Below are 27553 nucleotides of genomic sequence, written 5' to 3'. Positions count from 1 at the left end.
CACAGCAACTTTAGAGTAATGCAATTCTTTCTTTTTTATCAGCCAATAAGAGGTAAAAAAATCTTGTATGGTTACAGTCGGATGAAACGGGAACTTGTTTCAGGAAAAAAGTACTTTAGAGGTAATTAAACAATGAGACAAAGGTAACACAAAAAGGTAGTTGGGCAAGAGATTGTGGTTAATAAATGACAGGTTGCAACTGACTCCCCACCCAGAAGTGCCTGGCGTGAGTGCTGTGTGTGTGTTTGATAGCACACAGGCGGATATCACTGACGTTAAAAAAAAAAAAAACAGGAACAGAAGACAGAGCGTCGTTTTCTCAGGTGCCGTTTTCAGCCGTCGGTTCCACTCATGGGGAAAACCAAAGACAAGTCTGGGCCCCTGGCTCGGAGGCCGGACAACTCTGCTTTCAAGCAGCAGCGGCTCCCCGCCTGGTCTCCAATGCTAACCGCTAACACTGTGCTGCCTTTCTTCTACCTGCTGGCAGTGGTATGCATGCTGCTCGGAGTGTGGCTGCTTCTCCTCGTACAGAGCACGCAGGAAATAAAGGTGAGCATAAATAACTTGCTTTTTAGTTCTCCCTTTGATGTGTAGAAGAGAAATATCCGCCAATCTGTGTGGGTGGAAGAGGCGCAGGGACGGGAAGCTCAGAGCACCGAGCAATAAAAACTGGGAGTGGCAAAGATACACAGGAGCCAAGGTTAAGGTTTGAGTCCTAATTCATGTCTTTTGTTTTCAACCCTTCCAGCTGGACTACACCGATCTGGGAAACTGTAATGAGTGTTTCGACCTGCGTCGAAATGTGAGCAACGCGGCGCAGGCCTGCAGCTGTCGGGTGGAGTTTTCAATTGACAAATCATTGAAGGTACCCGACCCTGTGGGAGCGTGTTGGACATACTGTGACATGGCTCAGCTTTCAAATTCAGAATCCAAATTACATCACGTATAATTTTCATTTTTAAATATTATTATTTACTGTGTGCGCCTCAGAATGGAGCACATTGCTTCATATTTTGGCTCTCTTCCCAGGGCGATGTCTTTTTCTACTACGGTCTCAAAAACTTCCATCAGAACCTCCGCAGGTACATGGACTCCAGAGATGACGGACAGACGTTGGGCAGGATAAAAATTTTAAAGGTATTTCTATTTGTTTTTGCCACTTTGGAGGTTTTTATCCTCATTCATATTCATTTTTGTAGTACAATATTCAAAATATATTCAAAAGCTGAAAGTTTCCCTCAATTTTCTTAACTCCTCAGTCAGATTGGATGGTGAACATGTGTGAACAGCAGTTTTCAAGGTTTTCCGAAGATTTTCAGAGTTTTTTAGGTCTGGACTTTGACTAGGTCATTCTAACACGTGATTATTCTTTGGTCTGAACCGCTCCATCCCATATTGCTCAGTGTATCTTAGCTGCTGTCTAGTTTACTTAGCCCCGTTCTAGAAGGCCATCTCCACAGCATGATGATGCCACCGCCATGTGTCACAACGGGGACGTGCGGTCAGTGCTGGGCAGTGTTATTTTCAGTTGATGGATTCATCTCTGTGAGTTCAAAACGCGGCGTATTGTTTTAAACCCCAATCCTGCTGTAAAACACTCTTACTTTATATTCAGTCTTTCTGGTGTGGTCCTTGATCTTCACGGTTTTATTTGTTCGTTTTCTGATGATGTTCCTGTTGCCTTCAAAATGCAGCATTTATTCATGGAGATTAAATTACAAGTGGACTCTACTTTCAAACCCGGTGACGTTTTAAGGCGGTTTGTTGCACTAGATTGTGACAGAAATGAAAAAATGCATCGTTTTTCCTTTCACTTCACACCTGACTAATGTTCATGAAGATCTAGAGTAGAAGTGGTTTTAGTACAGAGCTGTCTGCTCCGTACAACAAGAGGACCTTCCCTTGAATCCTCAGTATTTACTTCCCGGACCTCTAAACTTCTAACATCCAGGCCCGTTGAAGCTGTTGAACTTGCTGATGGTCTGTTTCACTTGCACTGAGAGATTTCATGACTGCATGCTGCAGATTCACACTAACAGCTTCCACATGCAGAGCTTGGAGTCAATTAATGTAAGGTCTTTCTACAGGCTTAAAAAAATGGCGAAATATAAAAAAAAAAAAAAAAAAAAAGGCCTGCATCTATTTGTGAAACAAACTCTGGATCCTCATTTGGTTTTATATCAATAACCTGATTAGAAAAGTTACATAAACATATTATATAGTGGACAGAAGTATAGTGGTGAAAACTGGGCAGCTACTCCTGTTCCAGATTTACATGATTTACAGAATATTGAAATAAAATGAGCAGTTCCAGTGCAAAATTGACTGAAATATTCATTTAGTCTTAAAGAACTTGCACTAATTTCTCATTTTCTTCTGAAGAACCCAAGTACTTATTGTGCGCCGTTTGACAAAGATAAATACGGAGTCCCCATCGCTCCCTGCGGAGCGGTCGCCAACAGTATGTTCAACGGTAAACACCACTCACAACGCTCGCCAGCCGACACGTCGTTGACACGTCGGCCAGCTGACTGTCTTTTCTCCTCCCAGACTCCTTCAGCCTGACCTATCACCTCTCCAGCGGCCGTAGTGTTCCTGTTCCTTTGCTACGGACGGGCCTCACCTGGTACACAGACAAAAACGTCAAGTTCCGCAACCCAAGGACGGACAATCTAACTCTTGCTGAGGTGTTTGAAGGTAAGGAGAGAGACGACGTGACCTCAGTCTCAGGAAGTCCTTTCGTTTCTCTCGCGAAAGATGCAAGAGCACGAGGACAAGCCTGTAGCGTTTCCTCCGCAGGTACGAGACCGCCTCTGTACTGGCAGACGCCTGTATACAGCCTGGACCCACGTGACCCGAACAACAACGGTTTCATTAATGAGGACCTGATCGTCTGGATGAGAGAGGCGGCTTTCCCCAACTTCAAGAAGCTTTATGGGATTTTAAATAGAGCAGACCCCAACTTTGAAAAAGGGCTTCCGAAGGGAAACTACAGCATCGATATATCCTACAGTATCCTTTCACTACAGTTTTCACGGGAAACCTCCTTCAGGCACTTGTTTGACGGTTCACCTAAAGTTCAAATGAGAAAAAAATGAATCTCGCGTCTTTAGTGTAAGCTGCATATTGTGAGACTAAATCATTTTTCTTGTATCACATTATTCCACAAGAGAATCATCTTTGTTATTTTTACTTTGTTTTAATGTGTTAAAAAAAATTCTTTTCCACTCTTCACAATGGCAAAGACAAGACAAACATGCACATGAGCTTCATAAGTCAAGAAAAAAACTAATGCGTGATTTTAGGGAAACATTCTGTTCAAGTGTTACATATTATAATGTTGTTACTATTAAGCCGTATTTTCCTAGATTTTTTCTGTAATCTGTTTTTTATTTTTCATAGTTCATCCAGCCAGATAAATGTATAGTATCAGCGCTCAAAACATGACCTAACACCATGTTTTATCCAAAGCAGTCCTTGATAGATGCAGTAAAGCCCAGACTGACATTGTGTGGCTCTGTTAGCATTTGTTAGACAACACCTACATACATGGTGAAGGCAAAAGCAGGTTTTACAAAGAACCAACCGCAGGGATACCAAAACGTGTAACGCTGCTGATTTTAGTTTCTTCAGAAGTTCTTTTCCTTCTGCTGAATTAATGCGCTCAATTTAATGAATGGATTTTTCTACATTGTGAAACCGTCAATTATTTGATTCCCACGATTTTTTCTTTCCCAGAAGCGCTAAAATTAGGTGCCATGTTTATTTGCATGCTACCTGCTACAGATTAGCCTTGACCTCCTGCCTCTTCAGACTTCCCAGTGCAGCACTTCCAGGGCAGGAAGGGAGTGGTGCTGACCACGCTGACCTGGTTCGGAGGCCAGAACCATTTCCTGCCGATTGCCTACCTGGTAACCAGCAGCCTGATCCTGCTGGCGGCCGTCGTCCTCACCGTGGCCTGGTGGAAGTTCGGAAAGGATGGGAAGAACATGAAGGAATGAAGCATGGAGGCGTCAAGATGCTGAGGACGGAAACCGATGAAGGAATGAGCTGATACTCGTGAAGCTGAGAAAGTTTGCAGACCAGAAACAGGAGACACAAAGTGAAAAAAAGTCAGGGAATTTTAACGCCAGTTTATGGTGAAACTGTTATAAACTAGTTGTTTTAAGAGGAAGCAGTCATTCTGCATTTTAAATCTTTTTTTTCTTTTTTTTTATTTGAAGGGTTTGTGATGCATACGTCACATTAGGGCCATGCTATACTGGAGCACAAAGTGCCATAACATGGTGGTTTTCACATCTTTTTGCTAAAGAAAGTTAAGTAATTAAAGCACTTATTCTGTTGTTTTTTTTAAGAGTAATTTGAGAGATGTGAATTGTTTATTTGGAATAAAGCCAAAAGGATTAGAGTGAAACTGAAAATCCTAGTTTTTAGAGATGCAAAGTAAGCAGCTCATGACTGGTCCCAATTTTTCAGCGGTCAGAAATAAAAGTAAATATTTTTTTCTTTCAGTGAACACATTTGATTTTCAAACCGATGCACTTTGAACTTTGAACCTAGTAGAAAATTTTTTTGTTGCTGATATGGTGTTTAGAGTATAAATATAAAATTAAGTGATTTTATAAACTTGTTTGCTCTTTGTGCAGAAACTCTGGTACTGTGAAAGGTAAAACTTTTTTTTAATTAAGACTGATACACCAGGTGCTTTTTAATTTGTTCCAAAGTGCAGAAAATAATTAATTTTGAAATAATCAGAATAAACACCAATTCATATTATAAAGTTCTACAAAGAAACTTTCTTATGTGAACTTTTAAAATAAACGTACTACATTTTTTGACACCCAGATTTTGCAGTGACTCTGCCCAGACACAGCAGAAAGTAGGAAAAATATTGAGTGCTGTAATTTTTTTGTTTTTTAAGAAGCAAGGTTAAACCCTTAAAGTGGCCAACAAGAGCATCTCTGTTTTGCATTTCTCCGTTAAGTTTCACACCTTTGTCTATCGAATGAAATACAGCATCATCTCATTTAAACATTTATATATAAACCTGTTAATTTAATATGAAAGCCAAGCTGTTATTTATATTAGTAAATTGCAATGACTGAATTTTCAGTGAAGCACTAAAGAAATAAACATTTCTTTAATAAAAAAAAACCCATCTTTATTCCTTTCCCCCTCCCCCAAACAGATTGATTCCACTTATTTTATGCAACCAGGGAACTTTAATCTCCATAAATCACTCTGTGGTTATTGAACACAATCAGCGCGTGACACTGGCACACCTTCCCCACAGCTGAGGCAGCTGTTCTGTGAAAATATGAAGCAGCTTGATGCACGTTTGTCCACCATCTGCCCTCCTGTCAGCCAGTGTTTTGCTCAGATCAGTGCCTGCAGGCGTGCAGGAGAGGAATGCAGTTTACCGGTGCGACATTTAAACGGTTAAACACTCGGACGCCGATGAACACAAGACGGGAACAGTCGATCTAAACGCTTCAGGACAGATGCAACACCGACTTAAATACTAAATCACACATTACCATTTGCAACAACATTACACTTCTCTAATTTAAGACTTTTTTTTTTTTTATGGTTGTGACGATGGCACAGATTTGGACCACAGAAGGCAAGACTTGGTCTCCATCAGGAAAAGTCACGGGTTAAATACTTCATGACAGAAGTTATCCTAAACCTAAACTAAAAAAAAAAAAAAAACTTCTTTCAGCCATAACAGTGCAACAGATTGATTCGCTAACAGTGAGGGGGGAGCCGCTTGGTAATCAGCAGGATGTGAAATAAAAACAATCTGATAATCGTTTGACCTAAAAGGATCGCAGTGATGGAATTACAACAACTATTAACAATTTCAAGTCATGCTTTAAAACACAAGTACCATAAGGAGGCGGCGCGATCCGACAACGCACCATGGCGCGGTTCGGAAAGATCTGAACACAAGCGACGTAATAAAACATGCAGCGATTGGCTGGAGAGACGGTCAGGTTGGAAAAATCACAGCTTCGGAAGAGAACAGGAGGACACGTCACAAACAGGGACAAAGTCTTTCACAAACAGTAGTCAGCTTCCTCCTTTCCGTCACCAACACATTCATCGTAGTTTCAGTGATAGGACTCTAAAGGCACCGCACAAGCAGTTTTGTAGCCTTGCAGAAAAGTTCAGGAAATGCAGACATCTCCAGCTGAATCTGAAGCTAAAAAGGTAGTGTTCATTCAGGACTTCAAAGCCAGGTTCAGAAACCCTCCCAGCTGGGTTTTCCTTCCCCAAACCGGGCTCGTCCGGCCCCTTCGGTGCTCAACCAGCTGGCTTTGGAGGGACTTTTTGAGGGACCTGATAGGTCAGATCCTGAGTGGGCATGGTCTGTCCGTTGGCATTTTTAGGCGTGTCGTATACAGACCCCCCAGACTGGCTGCCGTCTGTCCATGTGAGCAGTGAGCTGGGCCCCACGAAATTAAGCACTTTGGAGGGCAGGTGGCAGCCCATGTCCACCACGATGGGAGTCGCGTATTCGGCTCCTGATGACGGCAGCGGCTCCGCGTAGGGGTGGTAAACGTCGGGTGGGATGGGAGCGTCATACAGGTCTGGATCCGAGTAGCCCGGTTCAGGCCCTTCGTCTGGTTTAAAGGTCGACCGTGCACCCAGTGTGGTCACGCCGCTCACCAGCGGCTGGGCATACTCTGTAAACAAAAAGGAGGAATCAAAGTTATTTTTGGGGTGTTTCAGTGTATTCTCTGTGTTGGAAGTTTAGAGCTCCCATTTTGGAATATTATAAGGGTTCATTCACACCAGCCCAGTTCGGTCCGTTTTAATGGACCTCTACCAAGTTTGTCTTCAAGGTCTGGTTGGTTTAGGGAGGTGTGAATGCCCTTTGTTTGATTGCCTTCTTCCCATTCAGCATCTGGTACCATGTAATGGCTACATGTTTCAAATGGAACAAAAAGTTGCGCTTAAAGGCTTTAAGATGCACCTACAAGATGCTTATTTCAGAACACAAACTGCGGTGCAATACTGTTTAATTAATGTGGACGTAAGGTGATAAATACTCACCCTGTCATCATCAATTTGCTCTTTTTTTCTGCTGCTAACAATTTCTTCAAGCTCTGTTTTAAATAATAATAATAATAATAATAATAATAATAATATTACTGCCAACCTTAAGCTTTAGGGAAACGATATAGCTCATGTTTATCACTTTAAATTGATTGAACATGATGGTTTAAACTCACATTGATTCAAATACCACCAGGAATCTAAACATTGTGTCTTCTGGAGTATTGCGTCAGAGTTAGGACTTCCCTCATGCTGGACAGAAACTGATCGGCTGAATATTTTGCATAAAAACTACCATGATGTGGGATATTTATACACCTGCAGTACTATGCAATTCTGACTAAATTAAGGCATCATATTTTGCAATCCTTCTCACAAAAAGTGAAGTAGTAATGTGAAAAGATGACCTCCAGGGTGCAAATACAGAGGCTGACATTCTTGTACAATAGTCTAAGGAAATGTTAAGATTAATAACTTCATAAGAAACGCACAACTAAAGCATCGCATTAGCCTTAAAAAGGACCAGATTTTACTTATTTTTTCCCTTGCAGTGAGCATGGCGTACCTGCAGGTTCAGCGTGCAGACTGGGAACGGCGCTCCGTCCCGCCAGCCGGCTGACCTCAGGGGTGCTGTAGCGAACCGAATCCTCTGTCTCCATCATCTTGGAGGGCAGCAGCTGCTTCATGCTTTTCCACCAGACTGTAACACACCAATAATGAGTCGCGGAGCTGCTGTATAACCACACGCTACTCGAAGTGACAGAGCGGTGACATACCTGTCCGATCCCAGTAGGGAATGTCGTACGTTCCTTCTGCGCTCTTTTTCCTGTACGGAGAACAATAGGTCAGTAAAGGATGGAGATTTTACGTTTAGGAGACGTGAGGAGATGCAAACTCGTACTTATTCCTCCAGTGGCAAACGCAAGTCACCGTCAAGATCAGAGCAGTCAGAACCACGACCGCCACCGGTACCAGAACTGCCATCAGCACCACGTCTGGGAGTGAAAATACAACACTGAAGCTGAAAACAAAGATCTGCTACTGTACGGACAGGAGGTCTCACTCTGGTCAAAGCTACCTTACCTTTGCCACAGTGGGGAGGCATCGTCGTGTTTCTGATGTCCGGCGTGTGTGTGGCTTCGCTGAGGTGAGGCGGGTGCTTCGTCTTGGCAGGAGGTGGAGTGGAACCAGAACCGGAGGTAGTGAACAGTTTTGTATCAGCTGCTCTGCCACCTGAGCAAAAAGACGCCCAACAAAATACATTCGGGAATTGAACTTTTTTTTTTTTTTTACTCACTACAAAATTGAGTTTCTGTATCAAATTAAACATGCGGTACTTAAAAAAATAAATAAATAAACCTTGGAGTTTTATACATCCTGCTAACAACAGTTTAGTGCATCGTTAAAATCCTTAATTAGTCCTAAAACAAGTGAATCATTATAGGGTGGTTCAAATAGAACAAGTTGTTCTTTTTAGCTTTGGAGCCAAAATAGACAGACTAAAGTTTGGATATGAAAATGTTTCACCATACTCACTTCTTAGCAAAACTTGAGTTGACTTGCAAAAGTATTCACACCCCTTAAACTTACTGACGTTAAGATCATAAACGTCACAGTATTTTACTAGTATGTTTATGTAATAAAGTAGAAAACAATACTGACGTGGAAGAAAAATGCTCCACGGTTTACAAATGTTTTTCACAAAAAGAAAAGTGAATAGTGTCATGGATTTGAATTCAGCAAATGCATAGTGTGTGTGCATGTATTCATGCATGCACACACAGACACATATAAATATATATATATATATACACCTGACGTTAAATTAGTTGGAAATGTTGAAAAATCTAAATCATTTATCACTTTTCCTCCCAATTCAGAACTATATACTACTTTTTTGCTTTTATTATTCTTCCTATAGCACCTTTACTTAACCAGGATGTCTCACTGAGACCAGAAATCTCTGACCTGTAAAATACTTTTGCCGGCTTTTTAATACATTAAAGGGATGGTTGGTGGTGAACCAACTTCCTTTACCTCCAGAAACGCAGCCAAACAACTCCAGCTTCAGAGCAACCCTCTGGTCCCACAAGGTGGGTTTTATCCTCACAAAACGAGCCTCGACTGGAGGAATGAAGTTATTCCTCACCTTGTCCTGGTAGTCCATGTTACCTTGGAAAATCTACCACAGATTAAGAAGAAGAAAAGAAAAAAAGAAACATGACAGCTGAAAGTCGGACATGGCGCAACAACGAACAGTTATTTCCTCCCCATTGGAAAAGCTGATGGATACCATCTCCCACACAATGAGGGAGTGTGTGAATCCCCCACAGTGAATCGTCACAGGCAGCAGCTCCGCCGCTCAATCCATATCCTTCCATTATTAATACCCGACTCTGCCATTACAGCACTTAACTGCGACCGCTGCCTCCTCTCATTTCCTACCATCCACGTCTTTTAGTCAATATCAGCTGCTGGGGAAACAAAATACTCCTGCTGCTTTAAGAAATTACTTTACCCATTTACTGTAATTTGGAGGGGGAAAAAAAAACAAACATAAAAGCAAATGACGTAATGGCTGAACAAGCAGGGTTTATTGATTTCTCCTTTTTTTTTCTTTTTTTTTTGTACCTTATCTTGTGAAGAATTAGTTTCCCTGTAGAAATGCCACTCCTTGCCATCTTTGCTGAACTGAACCCGGTATGCCTTCACAAAGTACGGGTACTCGCTCCGGTCGGAACCCGTGGTGACAATCCCTGCAGAGAGGAGACAGTCGGCTTACAGGTGAAGAATAAACAGGGCTGCACAGTATGAGAAAACCCTGATTTTCAAACCATTGTTTGATAAGTAGGATTAATGTATGTGTGTGTGATTAGATTGAATTGGAGCTATATAAAGAGCATCGTAAATATTGCCACAAAGACATCGGTTGTGATCTCCGTCTTTCCTCTCCTCTGTGAGCATCTGCTTGTGATATATTAGCCAATAATTATTGTCCTTTCCAAACAGTCTGTTGTGATTTAAATAGTTCTGATATTTTTGCTACATATATTGTGCAGCTTTAAGACTAATACTACTTTATTTGGACTGAAAGCTGAGCTCCATGTCTTTATGGAAGCAGCATCAATATGAAACCTTAGCCTTAGAATTAAGCCTTTTGGTTGTTTAACTAGAAAGTCAATGGTCCACAAACACATACCGAGTTAATAATGCAAAGCTATGCTGGCAGCTTGTCAGACCAGGACAGAAGCAGGGAGTATTCTCATTTCGTGCTGCTCGATCAGAACCAGGTTTAAAGCAGAGATTCAAAATACACAAAGATGAATCAGGAGCAAGAGAAAAAGTCAATAGAGAAGGCAATTTTTTTTTTGTAAATGCATTTGAACTCAAAAAAAGCTATCAAAGTTTTTAGGAGCTAAAATGGCAAAATTAGAGAATAAATCAGGTTTTTATGTTATTTTCTGTCAGGCTTTTACAGTGTCAGAAAACCCCGACGGCAGAAAGGCGTTCTGTCTTTAAACGAAGCAAAACTGTTGAGAAGCACAAGAAGCGACTCAACGGGACGAGTAATCGTCATGCAAGTTGTGGGTTTGATTCCTGCATCCTCCCGCAGCCACAAGTCAATGTGTTGTACATTAACACAGACTGACACATGTTCACATGTTCATGACAACTTTTTCTGTAGCTCATAAATTAACATTTCAAAAACAATTGCATGCATAGTCAACTTAATTCTAACATACTCTATTTAACCCAAAGGAAAATTAAATGCTGCAGGAGATCATTATCATCCTGGTATCTTCAAAGGCACATGGTGGATGGTGATGCTGTGGGCAGGACGGTTCTTTGGTAGCTGTCAGTTTTGCAGCGAATGCGAAGAGGCCTCTGACTGAAGACTGTTGCTGTATGACAGTGTTATGACATGCTGACAGCTCAATATCTGGGGAGCAGAAACAATGTTCCAGGGGGACACCACTGCTACTCCACCTCATTTGCTTTTGCTGCTTCTCTTTAAATCTCTGTCTGACAATATGATTGAAAGTCAGGAAGAGAGACGGTTGAATCGGATATGATCCATGGTTTGAACTGCCTCATTGTCTCTCTGCTCTTTTCATCTCCTCTGGGATTTGAGGTCATAGTTCAGGTATCATTTGAGCTTTAAAAGATGCCAATCGGCTGCTCCTATTTGCAAGAACAATACCTCGCTACTGATGCGCATCATAGCAACTGTCCGAAATGAAAAGAGCAAAAAATCTTTCGAACAGCACGGCATCCAAAACCGAAGGGAATAATAACCCAGATCAAAATCATTATGGCTAAAGATCTTGTTAAAGCCATAGAGAGAAAAAGAACAACAGAACAGAGATGTACCTGTGATCCTCTTCTCCCTCCTGAAGTCAACCTGCAGCCACTGCTGCCGGTCGCTGGATGAAGGAGCCCAGGGAAGCCCGGGCTTCTTCAGACGAGCTCCCGACTTCCCCCACACGACGTGCTCACCGGCGGTGGTGTTCCAGTCCCACACGGACGAAACGCTGAGCTGAGAGTCCACAACACCACCAGACTCCAAACCCAGCGTCCCGGAGCAGCCTGAGAGACGCATCGGTAACACAGGAGGAGGCTTGGTTTAAAACATGCTTTCAATTGGTGTTTGGAAAAGTTTGTACATGCTTTTTTTGTGTGTGTGTGTGTGTGTAAGTAAAAACACACACAAACACGTATGCTTTCTGAGCTCCAAGCGTTCACAAGAAGAAAACAAAAACTCACCATCTGTTTTGAAGGTGAAAAGATTCTTTGATAAAATTCCTCTGAAAGAAGATGAAACAGAAACTACGAGTGAGCAACTGAACAGGAGCGAAGAAGGTAGAGATGAGTTTTCTGCGCTGCGGCGTCTGTATTTCTCACACAGTGGAAGTGACGTTATTTGCCAGTGTTGCCTCGTAGTGAGGAATGCCTGTGCTGCTCACCACGGTGATCTTCCCTCCCGCAGCATTGGACACCGCACCTGCATGGATAGCCGCCACGCACAGAGGGGACGACTGCAGGGACGAGCACAGGAAGGGAAGACAGGAGAGACTGTTGCTAGGTACCTTTACAGCACAGATTCATTTCTGTTCAACCGTGAAGAGCAAACACATTACAGTTTTTCCAAGATGGTGGAGGAAAAAAAAGGGCTTCAGACGAGATGACAGACTGGAAAAACCTGCTTTGGGTAAAATATCTCCAAAGCAATAATAGTACTAAAGGGGAAAAAAAAAAAAAAACATTCTCTCATTGCCACCACCCTATATAACTGTTACCTATATAACTGTTAGCTTCTCAGTAACTGTACAATGTGGACACCAAGGCTAGAAAAGTCCATCCAACTAGCCAGATATGTTACCGTCATGCAGGGCGTTAAATGCCGAGTACATGTGATTTCTTTTGCTTTTGGGATTCAATATATCGTGAAGTTTTAGGTTCGTGATGAATAGATTAGCTTCATCTGCCCTATTGAATATTGAAACCAAAATATTATATGAATGATGCAGAGCTGAAGCACTTAGTCGTGATTAATCGATCTATTGAAGTAATTGTCAACTAACTTGGAAATCGATCAAGTGTTGACTGGACTATAAAAAAAAACCTAACTGCTGCTCACAGAACCAGAGGAGTAGGTAAGACAAAACTGTACAAAAAACCTGCTTTGTCTGTAAATATATTCTACCCATAACTCCTTTAATGTCAGAGTTTTAGCTTGAACCTTGTTCAAATTCTATAAAAAACAAAAATAATCTCCTCTTAAGCATCTTTTCCTGTCCAATTATAAATCAGTTAATGCAATAAAATTACATAGTAGTCCTTTGCTGTATTGATAAATCAAGCAGAAAGGGTTAAACCTTTCACATGTTGAAGTTAGATGTTTTGTTTTAGATTCTTTGCTACAACTGATTAAGTGTTCCTTTAAGGAATGGTATGTTATGGCAGGTTAGGTAATACAATTTATATTTTCTTATTTAAAAAAGGAATTATTAGTTTGTATGCATTTTAATGCATTTCTAATATTGTATAAAAAAAGGGCTATTGTGACAAAGTAAAAAATCAGCTGAACGTTGCAAATTTTTTATCCGATTAATCGCCTGTCAAAATAACTGATTACTAAAATAATTGGTACAGTAGTTGCTGACTGCGGATTAATTCTAGTATTACTCCACAACCAGCCATGCAATCTGAAGAAAACCTCTGAAACAAAGACTGTTGAGGTTTACTTTAATTAAACCTGATGTTCCCGGGTGAAGCAACGACCAATAAGAAGAAGTTTACGTTAGCCGCTACAGCTCCACTGCCAGTTTCGTGCAGTAATGCGGTGTCCGCCCTGCGTTGCAGTGTGATCACTTTAACCTTCGGACTCGACCAGATAAGTGACATCATCCTGATTCATCAGCTCCTCTCTGTACGGGAGCCACCGATGGGGAATGCGTCACGGCCGACTGCATTCCTGTCCAAACCTGCTTCCACATCACAGAGCAGCTGAGAAAAACCCAGATTACCCTGCCGCCCCCACCTCTTCCAGAGGAGGAGATCCTCCATGCGAGCAGCTGCTGCAGCGGGAGTGAAATTTTATTACGGGAATAAAGACCCACAGTGGAATTCACAGCTGAGGAGATTGTGGGAAAACTGGTGACCCGCAGAGTGAAGAGTACACATGCAGCAGGCTGGGATTTATGCACGAACGCAGCAGTAAAAAGCCTGCCACAAGCCATCAACACCTTCGCTGTGACTCTTAAACTTCCCAAAAGTCGCACGCCACATCCTGGAGAGAGGCTTCGCAAAAACCGCTGCGACAAAAAAAAAAAAAAAAGAATCGCTGCACCCTGCCTCCAACGGAGAAAACCGCACACTTAAACACACGTGGAGCAAGATGTTGGAAAGGGTAAAAGACACTTAGAAGAATGAAATAGTGATATGGGTGGAAAGACTAATACAACATACTAACAATCACCATTCTGGAATCACACACACGCCCTCCAAAAAGCAAAACATGAATGAATCACACGCAAATAAAAACGCCCCCGGCGTCCACACGCGACGCCGTTTCTCTAGCGTTTTAATAACATTGACTCATTCGGCAGGTTTTTGTCTCTCCAGAAACACTCAACGCGCGGCTCTGCTCGGCGCTCTCCTGCAGCTGGACTGGATTACAGGGTTATTACTTTCAGCCAAACTATTATCTAACCTCCCTTTTACCCAGTGACCCTGCCCCTCCTCTGTTCCTGTGGGGCGCCTCGCTCCCTGAAGCGCACGCCCCCGCGCTCCTCCTTGTCTTCCCATCTGTCAGGAACACCCTTCCCTCCGCCATCCAGCAAAAATAAAAAAAAAAAACTAATGAGGTCATCATTAGGAGACTAAGCAACTGTGACCTAAAGCACAGCAGGGGGTTCCGTGAGGTCATCAAACCAGGACGTGGCGTTAACTCACCTCTCTGTAGCCGTTTGGTGTAGTTCCAGAAATCTTCTCTGTCGATGTCAAGCAGCCTGCAGGACAGTATTTACTGTGAAGGAACAAAACAGAAACACTGAGTATCAGTCGGGTCTTCGAACAAAAAAACCTAAAAAAAAATTTGATGCAAAGCAAACGGCGCTCACCTGAACTCCGCCTCTGGGAAATCAGATCCTTTGTCGAGACAAGTGATTAAATCTGCAAAGGGGAAAAACAAACGGCATCAGAACTGGTTTCTCTGCATGTCGCTGCAAAACAAACGTTCTCTCCTCCTCTATAAAAAGGAAACCACCGCTGCGTTTTCTGCATTCAGTTGTCTGAAAATTATAAAGTACAGCGCTCAAAATAAAACCCATTGTTTTCCAAAACCGGACGTGTTTTTAGAGAAACTTCTAAAATTGATTGCATTTTTCTCGATCCACTCGGTAAGTGGAGAGACACAGCACCTCGCAAAAGTATTCACGCCTCTTTAGCTTTTCGTATTTTGTCATGTTAGATCCACAATGGATGGACGGACAGAGAGCCTCTCTCACCATTAGTTTTGTTAGTTTTGCCACACATTATAAGTTTTTGATTGAGTTGTGATCTAAATCTTTGGATTTACCTCCATCCATCTCCCCATCAAACCCAGTCAACTTCCCTGTCGTTGCTGAAAGACAGAATTCCCATAGCACCATGCTGCCCCCACCATGTTTCAAAGTGGGACTAGTGTGTTCACGGTTGTGTGTGTGTGTGTGTGTGTAAGGGACAGAGCAACGTTCAATAGCCGACCTCAGGATCTTTATTAACTCAGGTTTGTAGTCAGTAACTAATATTTTAGTTGAAATATGCAGACTATGGGTTTATATCTAATATAATCCATGCAAACCTGAGTGGTTTGTATAAATTTGACCTCAGACAAGTTCAAATTACCTTCCCATCCATGAGTCCAACAGGTTATAAAAGCATTTAAATGCTTTTTTTCCCCCTATGAATTTGAATGTCATAGAAAGAAAAAGGATTTTATAAATATCAGGAAATGTCACTTCTGTCTATAGAAATCTAAATGCGAGGATTGCACAATTTCAGGAAAATATTTAGATTCCGTTGCTGAAAATGTTAGCGGTAGAGTCACAGAACATACTGAAAATGTCTGAGTGTGACTCCCAACTTTTGCCTGATTAAAAAGTCCTGTGAAGGGAAAAAAAAAAATCCATACATGTACTATACAAGATTAAATAGTTCTGTCAAAATTTAAGACCTGGGAAAAACATATTAAATGCCAACTTACGTTTTTGATACAAAATTTGAGATTTTACAAGGATGCGTGGAATATTATATCCCATCAAACATAACATCCATTATAACTGAGATATTCTACACATTGATGCTGCGGTTCAACATACTGTGCAGGTCTTCAGAGGACTTTGTAACGAAACTCTGTGGGGGTCATGTCAAACGTTTCCCCACAAGGGAAGCATGAACAAGATGACTCAAGTAGAAAAGCGACTGAATGACCTCTATAAAACATTTTTGGATCGGACCTGAAAAACTCCCGCAGCTGCTCGCATGTTAAAAACAGACTTGCCAACCGACTTCAGACGTCCTGGATTTGTCCTAATTGTGGCTTGAACTACATCACTGAAAGGGAAAAATAAATCTGAATCCATAAATCCGCGAAGATTCAATTTGAATTTTGAACCAGCCGCCGCGAATCTTTCCATGTAAACTCTGAAAAACAACAAAGTAGCCCTGCGAGGCCGTGGGAGTACAATGGGTGATCAAACACACACCAGTCATGTCTCGCAGGATGACGTGGGCTGCTGGGAATGTCATGTAAACTCTGCGGTGACTTGCAGCCCTCCTTCTGCAGTGACCACATTAATATGATCAAAAACGGTACCTCGAAAACAAAGTTAAGATGGAAATTTTTTAAAAAAGAGAGAAAAAAAAGCCACCTCGCATCGCCATGGTGATTGGTTAACTTTTGGTTCAAGCTGCCCACCCACACACACCTGAGTGATCATTTTCATGTGAGGAAAACACATGCATCAGCTTTGTGGCGGAAAAAATGCCACCCAGTGTGATTCAGTCGAGCCACGATGACCATCGGAGCTAAATAATTGCGGATACTTATTTCTTGCGGCTTCGGCTCATCTCGTCTGTTGTTCGGGTTTTTTTTTTGTTGAACCCTAGAATATTTCTGTAACTTACTGACCAACATGTGCACTGAGATAAACAAGATATTTGTTTGTCACAAGTTTTTAAGTTCTCGAGTTTTGGATGAATTTAAAAGAAAAACCTCAAACATTTCCTTACGTGACATTATGGGAAAAATCTGAAGAAACCAGACAAGATATCAGGAAGAGAACTGTGGATTTCTGCAAGTCTGGTTCACCCTTGGGAACAATTTCTAGAAGATGCCACGTTCATCTGTTCTAAGAAGGTCTAGCTATCACTCTGTCCAGGAAGGAGGCCGGTAAAAGCTGAAGTTGGGAAGAGAGCGTCCATTACCTAACGAATCCCTAACCGACTTGGACTAAGAGGTCACTCAGAGAGGAAGAAATCATTACTACAAAAGCAATATTACTGTTTCCAAATGGATTTGGTGCTAAAGAGCCTAATCTTTACAGACATGTCCTAAGTTCTAATGAACCCAAAGTAGAAATGTTTTTGCTGTAATGGTTGTTGTTACATTTGGGGGCGGGGGAAGACACCAGTAAGGATTGAAACCAAGTTTTCTGCAGGTTACATCAACTCAATTTTAAGACTTTTTAAGACTTCATTGTTAATTTCCACTTGGGATTAATAAAGTATGTCCATATTAGGATTGAAATTTAAGAGCTATATCTCCACAGAAATGTACAAACGTCTTCCAGCCAACTGGAGAAAAATTTGCACTCAGGTGCAAAATAGTTAGCTAGCTAGCTAGCAAGAGTATATTAGTAGCCAGTTAATAGTAGCCTCAACCGAAACGCAATAAAGATGTCAGCATACGACTCAAACTTTTGCCTAACAGAAAATCCCATGACAAAAACACCTATAAGAGATTAAATATTGCTGCCGGGACAAAATTTTATACCTGTGATTAATAAATTAACTTACTTTTTAAAAAAAGTGAATTTAAGATGTTTTAAGGCCAAACTACTTTAGTTACAAAGTGGCATTAGGGACATAAAATCAATGGTTTGAAGTGGGTATCATAAAAGCCTGATCTGCAAGAGGTGTGTCTGAGTAAAGCCACCTACAGCCCTGACCCGGTTATACCAGTTCAGCTCGTGGACGGATACCCAAAACATTTGACCCGTGTCAAAGTTTGAAGGGAAAATTCTGCCAAATAGTAATAGTTAAATTGCAAATCTGAAGCCATCGTTCTTGCACTCGGGGAAACGGGAATAATCCTGGTCGTCCTAACTGATGTAATCCAGGAAACCTTCAGTCACATTTTATGCCAAGAAGTGAGAGCAAATGGCTATATTCTTTTTTTTTTACGCAGTGTATGTAAACATCTGGTTTCAACTGCACATCTGATAGCACAGATCAAATGACACACAGAGACGAGGAAAACGCAACAAGCTGCCAGTTTTTAGACAAACCCATATGTTAAAAAGATTTGTGTATGAGTGTTTTTTCAGGACAATACAATTACTTCATAGTCATAAAAATAAAGCTGGGGTACAGAAAGAAAACAGCTGTGACTAACACAGAAAATCCTAGCAACTCTTACCTCCAGGGCTAAAACAAAAACGGAACCAGGCTCAGCGCTCAGGTCTCGTAATTAAAATGAATGCCACTGGAGAAAGAAGACAAAAAAAAACAACAAAAAAACAGAATGGTGTAGAGCAAACCAGCAGCCTGCATACCTGAGTGTTCAGTGGTGGAGTAGGACAGGTAGAAACCACGTCCCGTACGGTGCATCACACTCCTGAACTGGACGGTCACCTGGTTGCCCGAAGACTCGATCAGCTCATCAACCTTCTGATCCAAACCACAGTATTTCACTTTAATGCAAGAAATAAAAAAGCACAGCGATTAGTGAAATTTTACGCATAGATTTAATAAGAAAGTATGGAATAAATTCACAGTATACTCTTAAGTGATGCTGGCTGGTTAATTAGTTAAGGTATCGCCTCAATTTGCTAGACAGCATTCACCACAGACATGATGTCACAGTTTTCCGAATGTCATTTAAAAAAAAAAAAATGTCACCGCTCAGCTACCACTCCTTTAGTTTATACAGCATGACCAGAGTAACCAGAAATATCTACACAACAGTCCGCTTTTGTTGCAAGTGAGAAAATGGTGGTAACCCCCCTTTCAGCCGTGCAGTGTGCAGCAACAAGTGGGGGAAGGGCAGCACCTCACTACGCTATGCTTTATAAAGCTGGAGAATAAACGGGTCACTCCATGGTATTTTGCTTGACGTCTCATTAAAGTTGCCTCAAATTGTAGGAATAGCAGGATGGAAAATATATGTATATTTTTTAAAGTGACTTTATTTTGAAACCTCAATATTCATAACGAGTCCAAGCTTTCTCCAAGCTGTGTGACAAAATGTATGCAGCATAATCAAGCAATCTTTTGGCATTTTTCATCCAACCACTTCATCCAGTGATCCCTCAACCACAACAAAATGAAATCAAACTTCAGCCTAAGTTTAATTAATTCTCGGCACAATCCAGATCAAAACTTATAGCAGCAATTGTCCTAAGACGGAAAGAAAATTGATATCAGCACAAATGAGTTCAACCTAAGGAGCTTTATACTTTATACATCAGGTTAAGTTGACTAAAAGATGACTAATTTCCAAGTTTCAAAAGCAAGCTCCAACCTCGACACTCCCACCACCCAGTATGAGGTGATCATACTGGTATGGGGCCTGTAAACATTCCATTGTAACAAAATGAGCAGCGTCACTTTTCCCCGTGTCGCAGTTTTCTGGCTGATCAGCATATTTTCACAGTTACTTTTCTCACACTTTTAAAGGACTAAGCCTTGAGGCCTTTTGATAAAACACGAAATGTAAAGCCAGCGAGAACTACGCGGCTCAGGATAATTCATTATGCAACATTATTAGGTTGTTTGCAATAATAATTCATTGAGACTCAATGAGACCTGAATTTCAACCAGAATATTTATTATGTCCAATCTTGTGTTATTAATGTTGTCTTGTCTACTCAAGAGTCTGGTCTGTCGGGGCAGACGATTGTTTTGAATCCAACATTCATCCTACAAAAAATCAGTTACTTTTAATTAAGAAATAAAAATACTTTTTTTTTTTTTTTTTACTATTCATTAGCTCAGTTATTTTTCTTTAAAACTGTGCAGCATGTCTCAGAAGTGCAAACTAACACAGACTGTGGATTATAATTTTAGTCAGTGACAGTGACTGTAGACCAAGCTACGTAAATTCGGTGAGAAATGCTCGTGTTTCTCTCCGACTGCTACAATCCTCTCACAAATGGCTTCTCCTTTCATCCCTACACACAAAGTGCGCTTCTGTGGTTCTGCTTGTGGAACCACCGAGAGCCCCAGGAATACCCATCCATTATGTTTTTTGTGTGTTCTTTAAACAGAGGTGAAAGCAGCTTTAAGTATCAGTATCATGTGTCAAAGTAGACCGGGCTGCTTTGGGCTTGAGGTTAGTGGTTTGTTGTCTCTAAGTTAATCTACCCCAGATAAACTTCATAATACATTCAACTAAGAAAGAAAGTAGACTTTCTGTTTAGAAACATGACCAGAGTAAAGGTATAGTTGGGTGGATTTAAATATAACCAGGGCATCGTTCTACTTACTCTTTTCTCAAACCAGTGAGCATCAGCAGTTTGGTTTCTTTAATTTAAGCTTTGGCTGAAAGTTCACAAGTTTAACAATTAATCAAAAACTTGCACAGCAAAGGTGCTCATATCTCATAAGCCTCTTTAACATTTATAGCAAACTTAAAACTCCAATGTAAATGTATATCTGTCCATCCAAACATAAAAAAGTGTGGAGGGAATTTGCATCCATGTCCCTTAACTTTGAAACGTGGGATTGAAAGTAACAAAAATAATACTTTTACAGTGACTTTAATGATGCCAGACCAAAAACTGATCATTCCAGTCAAAAGTAGCTTCAGGACTATTTGATCACCACAGAGTAACTGCTGAATGTCCCCAAATTTTTTGCCTTTTTTTTTTTGACTAGCACACAAACAAAAAATAGCTATACAACTTCACTTACAGCACCACTTATAAACTGGGACAAAGAGCTGCCTGACCTGAAGCAAAGGGTGGCTTTTAATCATTCCTAAAAGTCTCCTTCTAACCCCAAAACCTGAGTCTGTTTCAGAAAATCAGTCAGTATCTTTCTTTTCTCACCAATCTCAGTCTTTTTGGATCCGATGCCGTTGTAGAGGCGGAGATAGTTGACCTGGCAGTCGCTCTCTCCTAAGTCCAGCAGAGCAAACCGAAAGTGGATCCTCTTTCCACGCGGCACAGTGATCTCCCACTCACACACAGTGTCACTCGGGTGTGTCCTCGGATTGTCCAGAGAGGACAGCGTCCCGCTGCTGGGGCCGAGCACACTGGGGCCGCAGCCATCACCTGCAGGGCAACATAAATACACACACATTTATATTTGCAAAGCGAAGTAAAAAAGAATATATAATTTTAAGATGCTACTTTAACTGCTGCAAGCTTAAAGTTTCCTGTTTTTGAGGTCAGTCATTCTAGTCTTAATCCATCTTTGTACAAGAGAAGAAAGGAGCAGGGAAGAACACCCAAGAGGAAATAAAGCAAGGGCAGACAAAAGCACTAAAACAAATAGCAGAAAAAGAGAAACGGGGAAGACAGGCTCCAAGGGAAGGAACAAATGAACAAAGAAGCAAGAAGAACATTTAAGAAATTATGGCCTGACACGGAGGGACAACATTTGGACAATGAGACAGAAAATAAGGTGAGGAAATTCCAGTATTTTTCAAGATTCTTGTCTCTCTTTACTGCTCATCTGCATGTGAACAGAAATAAAATAAAATATCATCCATCTCCTTTTACAGACAATGTAGAAAACTGGAGACTCCATTATTAGCCCAACTAAAGCATTGAATTTTCACCTTTTTCCGTCTCTTAAGGTGCCTTGGGAAACGACCATCCACAGTCCTGACTTCTAAAGCAGCCCTGGCTTCCCCAGAAGCTGTTCAATGGCCAAAAGTTTTCAGACTAATAAAAATCTTCACTGCTTCAGTTTTTATGGCGACGCTTTGCATCATGTCTAAGTTGCAATTCAGACAAAATCCCTCTTTTCCCCCAAAATGAATGAAAACTTACTTAATTACAAAAACATAGGCTGCACGCTGTGTTTTGGCCAGACACAAATGACCAGTTATCATCCTTTCTGTGATCTCATGGTCTGCCTAGGAGGAAATTGTTAACCAGGAGAGCTAACCTGATAGCACTCTGTCATTTTTATTGGATTAGAAGGGCAAAATGGCTGCTTAAAGTGGCTTGAAATCATTTTTCCTATAGCGAACCATGGCCATGAACCACAAGACATCACATGCTGTAATCAATTTTTATAAAGGTAGTTTGAATATGTTATGGGAAAGACTGCACACCAATCAAGAAATGGTCAAACTGCTAAGAAGCTTCAAAGTGTAAGAACCGTCGCTTAAACAGGATTCAGCTAAAGGATTTGGTTGCCACCAGTGTAGAGCAATGGCAGCATGCTGGTATGATTGCAATTACAGAGTAAGGTAGACAATGCTAGGGAAAGCAGACACGCAAGCTGAACTTCTCAAAGTACAACATCAAGGACAGACTGACTTTCTGCACCAAGTACCAGGACTGAACTGCAGAGGACAAAGGCCAAGTTATTTTTTCTTAAAAGTTTTCCCCTTCGGACTGATTGGGACATCTGGAGGAACTTTGCCAGATGAACCAGAAGCAATACAATGACAAAACAAAGCTCTTCCAAGCACAATGTATCACCAGGTAGCTCACATTGACATTTTGGGTTCAAGCCCAGGAAACGTCCCAGATGAATCAGAAACCATCTTCTACCCCATCACTTGTGCAATTGTGCAAGGTACTTAACCCCAAATTGTCCCCAGACCTGCATAGCGCCATAGGAAGTTGTGTTTGTTGTAGGTGCACCTGGGTGACTTGGACTCCAATGTAAAGGTCCTTTAAGTGGTCCAAATGACTAGAAATGATTAGATCAGCTCAGTGCAATTAGATCAGATAAATCTACTTGAACGAACCTTTAAACCTGGAAGTTTTCCTACATGATTTCCCGTTTAGCTCCTTTATCTTAAGTAATTTCTGGGAAGTTAAAGGTTTGAAGCATTTTGAAACCTGAACACACTCTTTTGTATGTCTACTCATTATCTTATCAACCTGATCCAGCTGCCTAGAGAAACCAGGAGCTCCTGAGAGATAACAGTGCAAATAGTTTGAGAGTTTAAACCGAGCACTAGCTCACAAATCCTGACCTCGGTTTTAAGACAAAACATGAAGTCTCAGTTACACATTTCTGCTCAGAACAAACATACTTTGCTATTGATGAGGTTAAAAGAAACAGATTACACATCCCTACTGTTACACTCACTAACATGGAAGTTCAATTAAAGAATGTAGTTTGTCTTGATCTCTGAATATTTACCATCACTGCTTACGAAAAGAACAATTCCTAAGAAGTGACTACAGCGGCTGCGACAGACTGGCGACCTGTCCAGGGCTATACCCCGCCTTTCGCCCAAAATGTTCGCTGGAGATGGACACCAGCACCCCTCCCAACCCCACTAGGGACAAGGGTGTAAAGAAAATGGATGGATGGATGGATGGATAGTTACAGCGGTTTGCAGAAATGCAGCCTCTTAAAACAAGCAAAAGAACAAAGAAAACAGTTTCCTAAAATAAAATCTTGCATGTTTTTAACACTCAATCCAGTCATCTCCTTCAGTTTAATTGGTATTCAGAAGGTTTCAGAGTTTCAAGTTTGTAAAACCCCAATAAGTTTGTAAAACTCCAACAAAATCATAATTCCTATACAGAAAGTCACCAAGCCACCCCGGCCTCAGTTTCCAATATATATGAAACACAAGAGCCACAAAGCTGCAGGAATCTACTGCTTCTGTGCAACTTTTGCAGTTATATATATGTGAACGTATATAAATGACAGAATTAAAAGTTAATGTGTTTTTACCTGTTTGTATTTCTAAAGGTATTCAGCCCTCCCACTGGTTTTCTGAACTACAATGAGAACAGATAGTTGTACAGAATTTGGGAACAAATCAATACGTAACCTAGTAGCTATAGAAAACTGTTGATCTTTTACAAGAAAAAACAAACAAAAAAAATAACCATTTTGTGTTTCACTGACATTCAAATGCAAATCTATTAGATCATCATATGGGAGAATTGCAAGTTTACAACCAAACTTGTTTGTTTAATCATTAAATGTCACGAGGATACCAGTGTCCAAATGGACCCATTGACTTACATTTAAGTGTAAGTCGATGGTTAGGGGTTAATGTACCAGAAAAAAAAAAAGCTTGTCTGAACAATGGAGTGGAACAACACAGATAAACTAGTTGTATTTTCACTACATTTGTAAAAACTAGTTATAAACATATTTCTGCACTTTAAGCCCTGAAAGTTTTCAATCTCATAATCAGACAGATTATGGTTGCTGGCTCCCCACTCTCACTCCTATTCGACAAATGAATGAGCTTAATAGAGTCAAACCTATTTTGTACAGACAGCAGGATTGTGGCCAAAAACCTGAACACCTACAAACAAAACTGAAGAGTTAGATCATCCTCAAACAGATGGGAACATTTTTAAAACTTCATGCACACACGCTGGGAGGCTATAGTGAAACTGTTGTTCACTGTTGTTGTTACTGACTTGTGTGGTGCTCCATTTACCTCTGAAGTAGATCTGCACAATGCATAGAAATGCAAGTCATCATCGCAATATTGATGCAGCTTATATTACAATTGCAGATGACTGCTTTGATGCAGTATTTAGTAACGTACTACATTTCTAATGAGATGCTTTCATGCTCAGTGTGCCAAAAATATTTCCAGTCAGTTGGACAGACTTTCACTGCCCTTGATGTCGACTTTGATAAAGCGGCGGAGACTTTGTGGTGATGGGAGAAAGAGAAAGAAATGTGGGTTTAGTGTAACTGGTATCCTTACATTATTCAACAATAATAGCCCTATTATGAAGTTGGAAGTTTGATCATTTCCAATAATGTAATGTTAAGTGATAAGCTCAGCTGCTACACTGAATACAATTAGCAGTAAAAGGCAAGTTTATTTTTAGAGCACATTTCAGCAACAAGGCAATTCAAAGTGATTTACATGATGAAAACATAAAACATCATTTAAAGCATCCTATTGCAGGCCCAGATCAATAAGCTCCTCCGGTAATATTACCCACATGTTACCCTTTCATACTCGTCTACTTAGCTGGGTTGGAATTTTTTTCTCAATGAAGGGACATTTTGATAAGTATTGGAGATCGGTCCTGGAATTGCAGCAGTGCCATCTCAGTTTATAATTTAAAAACTTAAATTGCTTCAGGCAGATCACCTATTAGCAAATCCTACTGAGGAAAAACAAGTCGCCCAGGTACAATGCTAGTAGTGCAAAGCATTAGCTTTAGCTTACAGGCTGTTTTGACTGGGTTTTCATTTTAAAACTGTATTACAAAATGTACTGTGAGAGATGTTGTTATGGTAATAATTGTTTGAACCTTATCCTGGATTCCTGACTGTGTGATAAAACTTTGCAGACACACGCCATGGTGCTAAGTGAATATTATGCGAGCCTTGAGTTATGCAAGAGCCCTCTGAGTGGACATTATCCAGATGAGCAGAACAAAAACACGACAATGACTCAAATGTTACTGAAAAACTGCAGAGTGAGCTACATCTCACATTACGCTCTGTAACACCAGTAATAATTCCTGAAGAGATTTAATACCATCGTTGTGTATATTTAAAAAGTATTGCTAGAGTCAATAAATTAGTGACAAACTGGGCACACGTGTTTACCCCCCACTCCCAAGGTGTTAGGAAAAGCCAATCCATCCAGTGTAGTTTAGTTAAACTTGAGTTTGAGTTTAGCTATGCTTTTATTTGGGTCCAGTCTTGTGCTTAACACATAGTCTCCTCTGTGATGTGCATCAATCATTTCATTTTGTTTATGGCATAGAAAAGGCCATACACTTTCTAAATGGCGTCGGTCTTTAAACCGACCTATAAAAAGGCCTAACAAATGATAAACCTAAACGGTAACCAGTTTATTGGAAGACGAAAATCAGAAACACATTGTTGCTTTGACAGTAAAATCCTCAAACGCCTGCTGTTCATTTGTTATAAACACATACAAAATGAAAACGTCAAAATTCAGGAACCGGTTTGCCTGGTTTTTCCCTGAGCAGTTTTCCACCAAAAAAACCCCCCCAAAAAACACCAACCTCCACAGTGCGCGGCGTGAAGAAGAGCCCACGTACACACACAGACACACGGCCATGTAAGGCAGGTTTCAGTTAGCTGGACAATAACACTTCCTAAAATCCCCCCCCCCTCCCTCCAACAACAACCCTGATGTGTTCGTGTATTTGCGGTCACACACGGGTCTCCTCCGGTTATCGCAGCTGTGTGGCACCAACCTTTCTGCCCTCGACAGCCCTCCGCGGTGAGAACGATGAGCACGGACAGGACGAGCACCCCGGCCCCTGTCGGTCCCCTGCCCACCATTACCGCTCTGCCCATAGCAGCCTGCAGTCTGAATGCATACTGCTCGCTTCTGGCCCCAGCTGCTGCTGCTGCTGCTGCACCGCTTCAGCCTGGACAAAAGGAAAAAAGAAAAAAAAAAGGAAAAAAAAAACAAAGGAGAAGACCAAATCTTTATCTCCTCTAAGGCGAGTAAGCACCTGGTTTCCTCCCGTGGATGTGTTTTTGTTTAGTTGAAATTTAATGGTGGTTAGCGACACGCTCGCTGTGGAGGAGGTCACTGCTCTACACACACTCAGCCAATCTGTGGAGATACTTCCTACACACACAGACTCCACCTCCAGTTCTGGGAGTGGGATACCCGAGTCCCCCAAGTGGTCTGAATGATAACCACACAGCCGTGTAAAATGCTAGGGGGGATTCTCATCCAGCTGAATGGGGAAAATAATTATTGTGTTTAAATAGTTGAACTATCTGGAAAAAAAAAAAAAAAAGTATCAGAATTTAAATACAAATATGGCATTCAAATAGCCGGACTATCAAAATGAGCCCCTGAGGGAAAATTTAGGAGAAAAAAAACAAACTGATCCTTAAACCGTAACTGAAGTGAAAGAAAATTAATGGATTACGATGGATGAACTATCGTTTTCTAAACTGCATTTAAGCAGCTCCGCATCTCAGCAATGTCACTGAAAAAAACAAACGGTTTAAATATCAATTTTAAAAAGACACCAAAATTATAGAAAATAATAACTATACTATCTAATAAAACTTTAAATTTAAAAATTGTATTTAAATACCTAGACTGTCTAAAATAATTGAAAATTAAGAAAAATATTGTAATAGTTGAATCATTTTTTTTAAATATTTAAGTACTTGCATTGAAACAATGCAACTACTTATACTTAAGTACTTTGTTTTAGATGACACATGTATTTTCTTTAAAAATGTTTGCCAGTGACCCCACCCCCATTTCAAATGATTTAACCTTTAAAACAACCCTTAAGGATAAATCACACTCGGAACTGATTATGACAAAGTAACCAAGTCTACTTTGTCACAACAACCACAGAATACATTTTATTTTAATGGAAGTTTATCATCACAATGTTTAAAGTACAAGAAAAACAAGATCCCCCCCAAACCCCAGGAACAGTCTGTGCATTTGCATTCAATGCACAGACTGTGCTGAGGGGTGTTCAAACTTTGGGAAATTATTTTGTAACCTTACACCTGTTGTTCTTTTGGTTTATATGATGCTAATTGTTCACTAATATCCTAAAGCAAACTTCAAATGCCTTCGCAGAGC

At 40.9% G+C, this 27553-nt stretch overlaps 2 protein-coding genes across 2 annotated transcripts; one reads left to right on the top strand and one right to left on the bottom strand.

Annotated features, from left to right (window-relative positions):
- The first annotated feature begins 14 nt into the window (after nt 1–14).
- Nucleotides 15–5310, top strand: tmem30c (transmembrane protein 30C). The gene is made up of 7 exons (XM_008434049.3): nt 15–549; nt 749–865; nt 1030–1137; nt 2383–2473; nt 2551–2697; nt 2800–3012; nt 3814–5310. Exons 1-7 carry the CDS (start codon nt 352–354, stop codon nt 3999–4001), a joined length of 1062 nt encoding a protein of 353 aa, XP_008432271.1. The 5' UTR covers nt 15–351; the 3' UTR covers nt 4002–5310.
- Nucleotides 5173–26554, bottom strand: dcbld2 (discoidin, CUB and LCCL domain containing 2). Its single transcript, XM_081601598.1, has 15 exons — nt 26181–26554; nt 20877–21101; nt 18381–18518; nt 14685–14736; nt 14518–14590; nt 11965–12098; nt 11827–11867; nt 11434–11649; nt 9694–9818; nt 9100–9244; nt 8146–8295; nt 7964–8057; nt 7839–7888; nt 7628–7762; nt 5173–6689 (listed from the first exon to the last, which is right to left on the bottom strand). The coding sequence occupies exons 1-15, from the start codon at nt 26281–26283 to the stop codon at nt 6307–6309; spliced, it is 2064 nt and encodes a 687-aa protein (XP_081457724.1). The 5' UTR covers nt 26284–26554; the 3' UTR covers nt 5173–6306.
- Nucleotides 26555–27553: the final 999 nt, after the last annotated feature.

This window comes from Poecilia reticulata, chromosome 2 (genome assembly GCF_904066995.2).
Source record: "Poecilia reticulata chromosome 2, P_reticulata-male-v2, whole genome shotgun sequence".
Lineage (NCBI taxonomy): Eukaryota > Metazoa > Chordata > Actinopteri > Cyprinodontiformes > Poeciliidae > Poecilia > Poecilia reticulata.
Note: the sequence above shows the minus strand (reverse complement) of the source record. Positions and strands in the feature narration are given on the sequence as shown.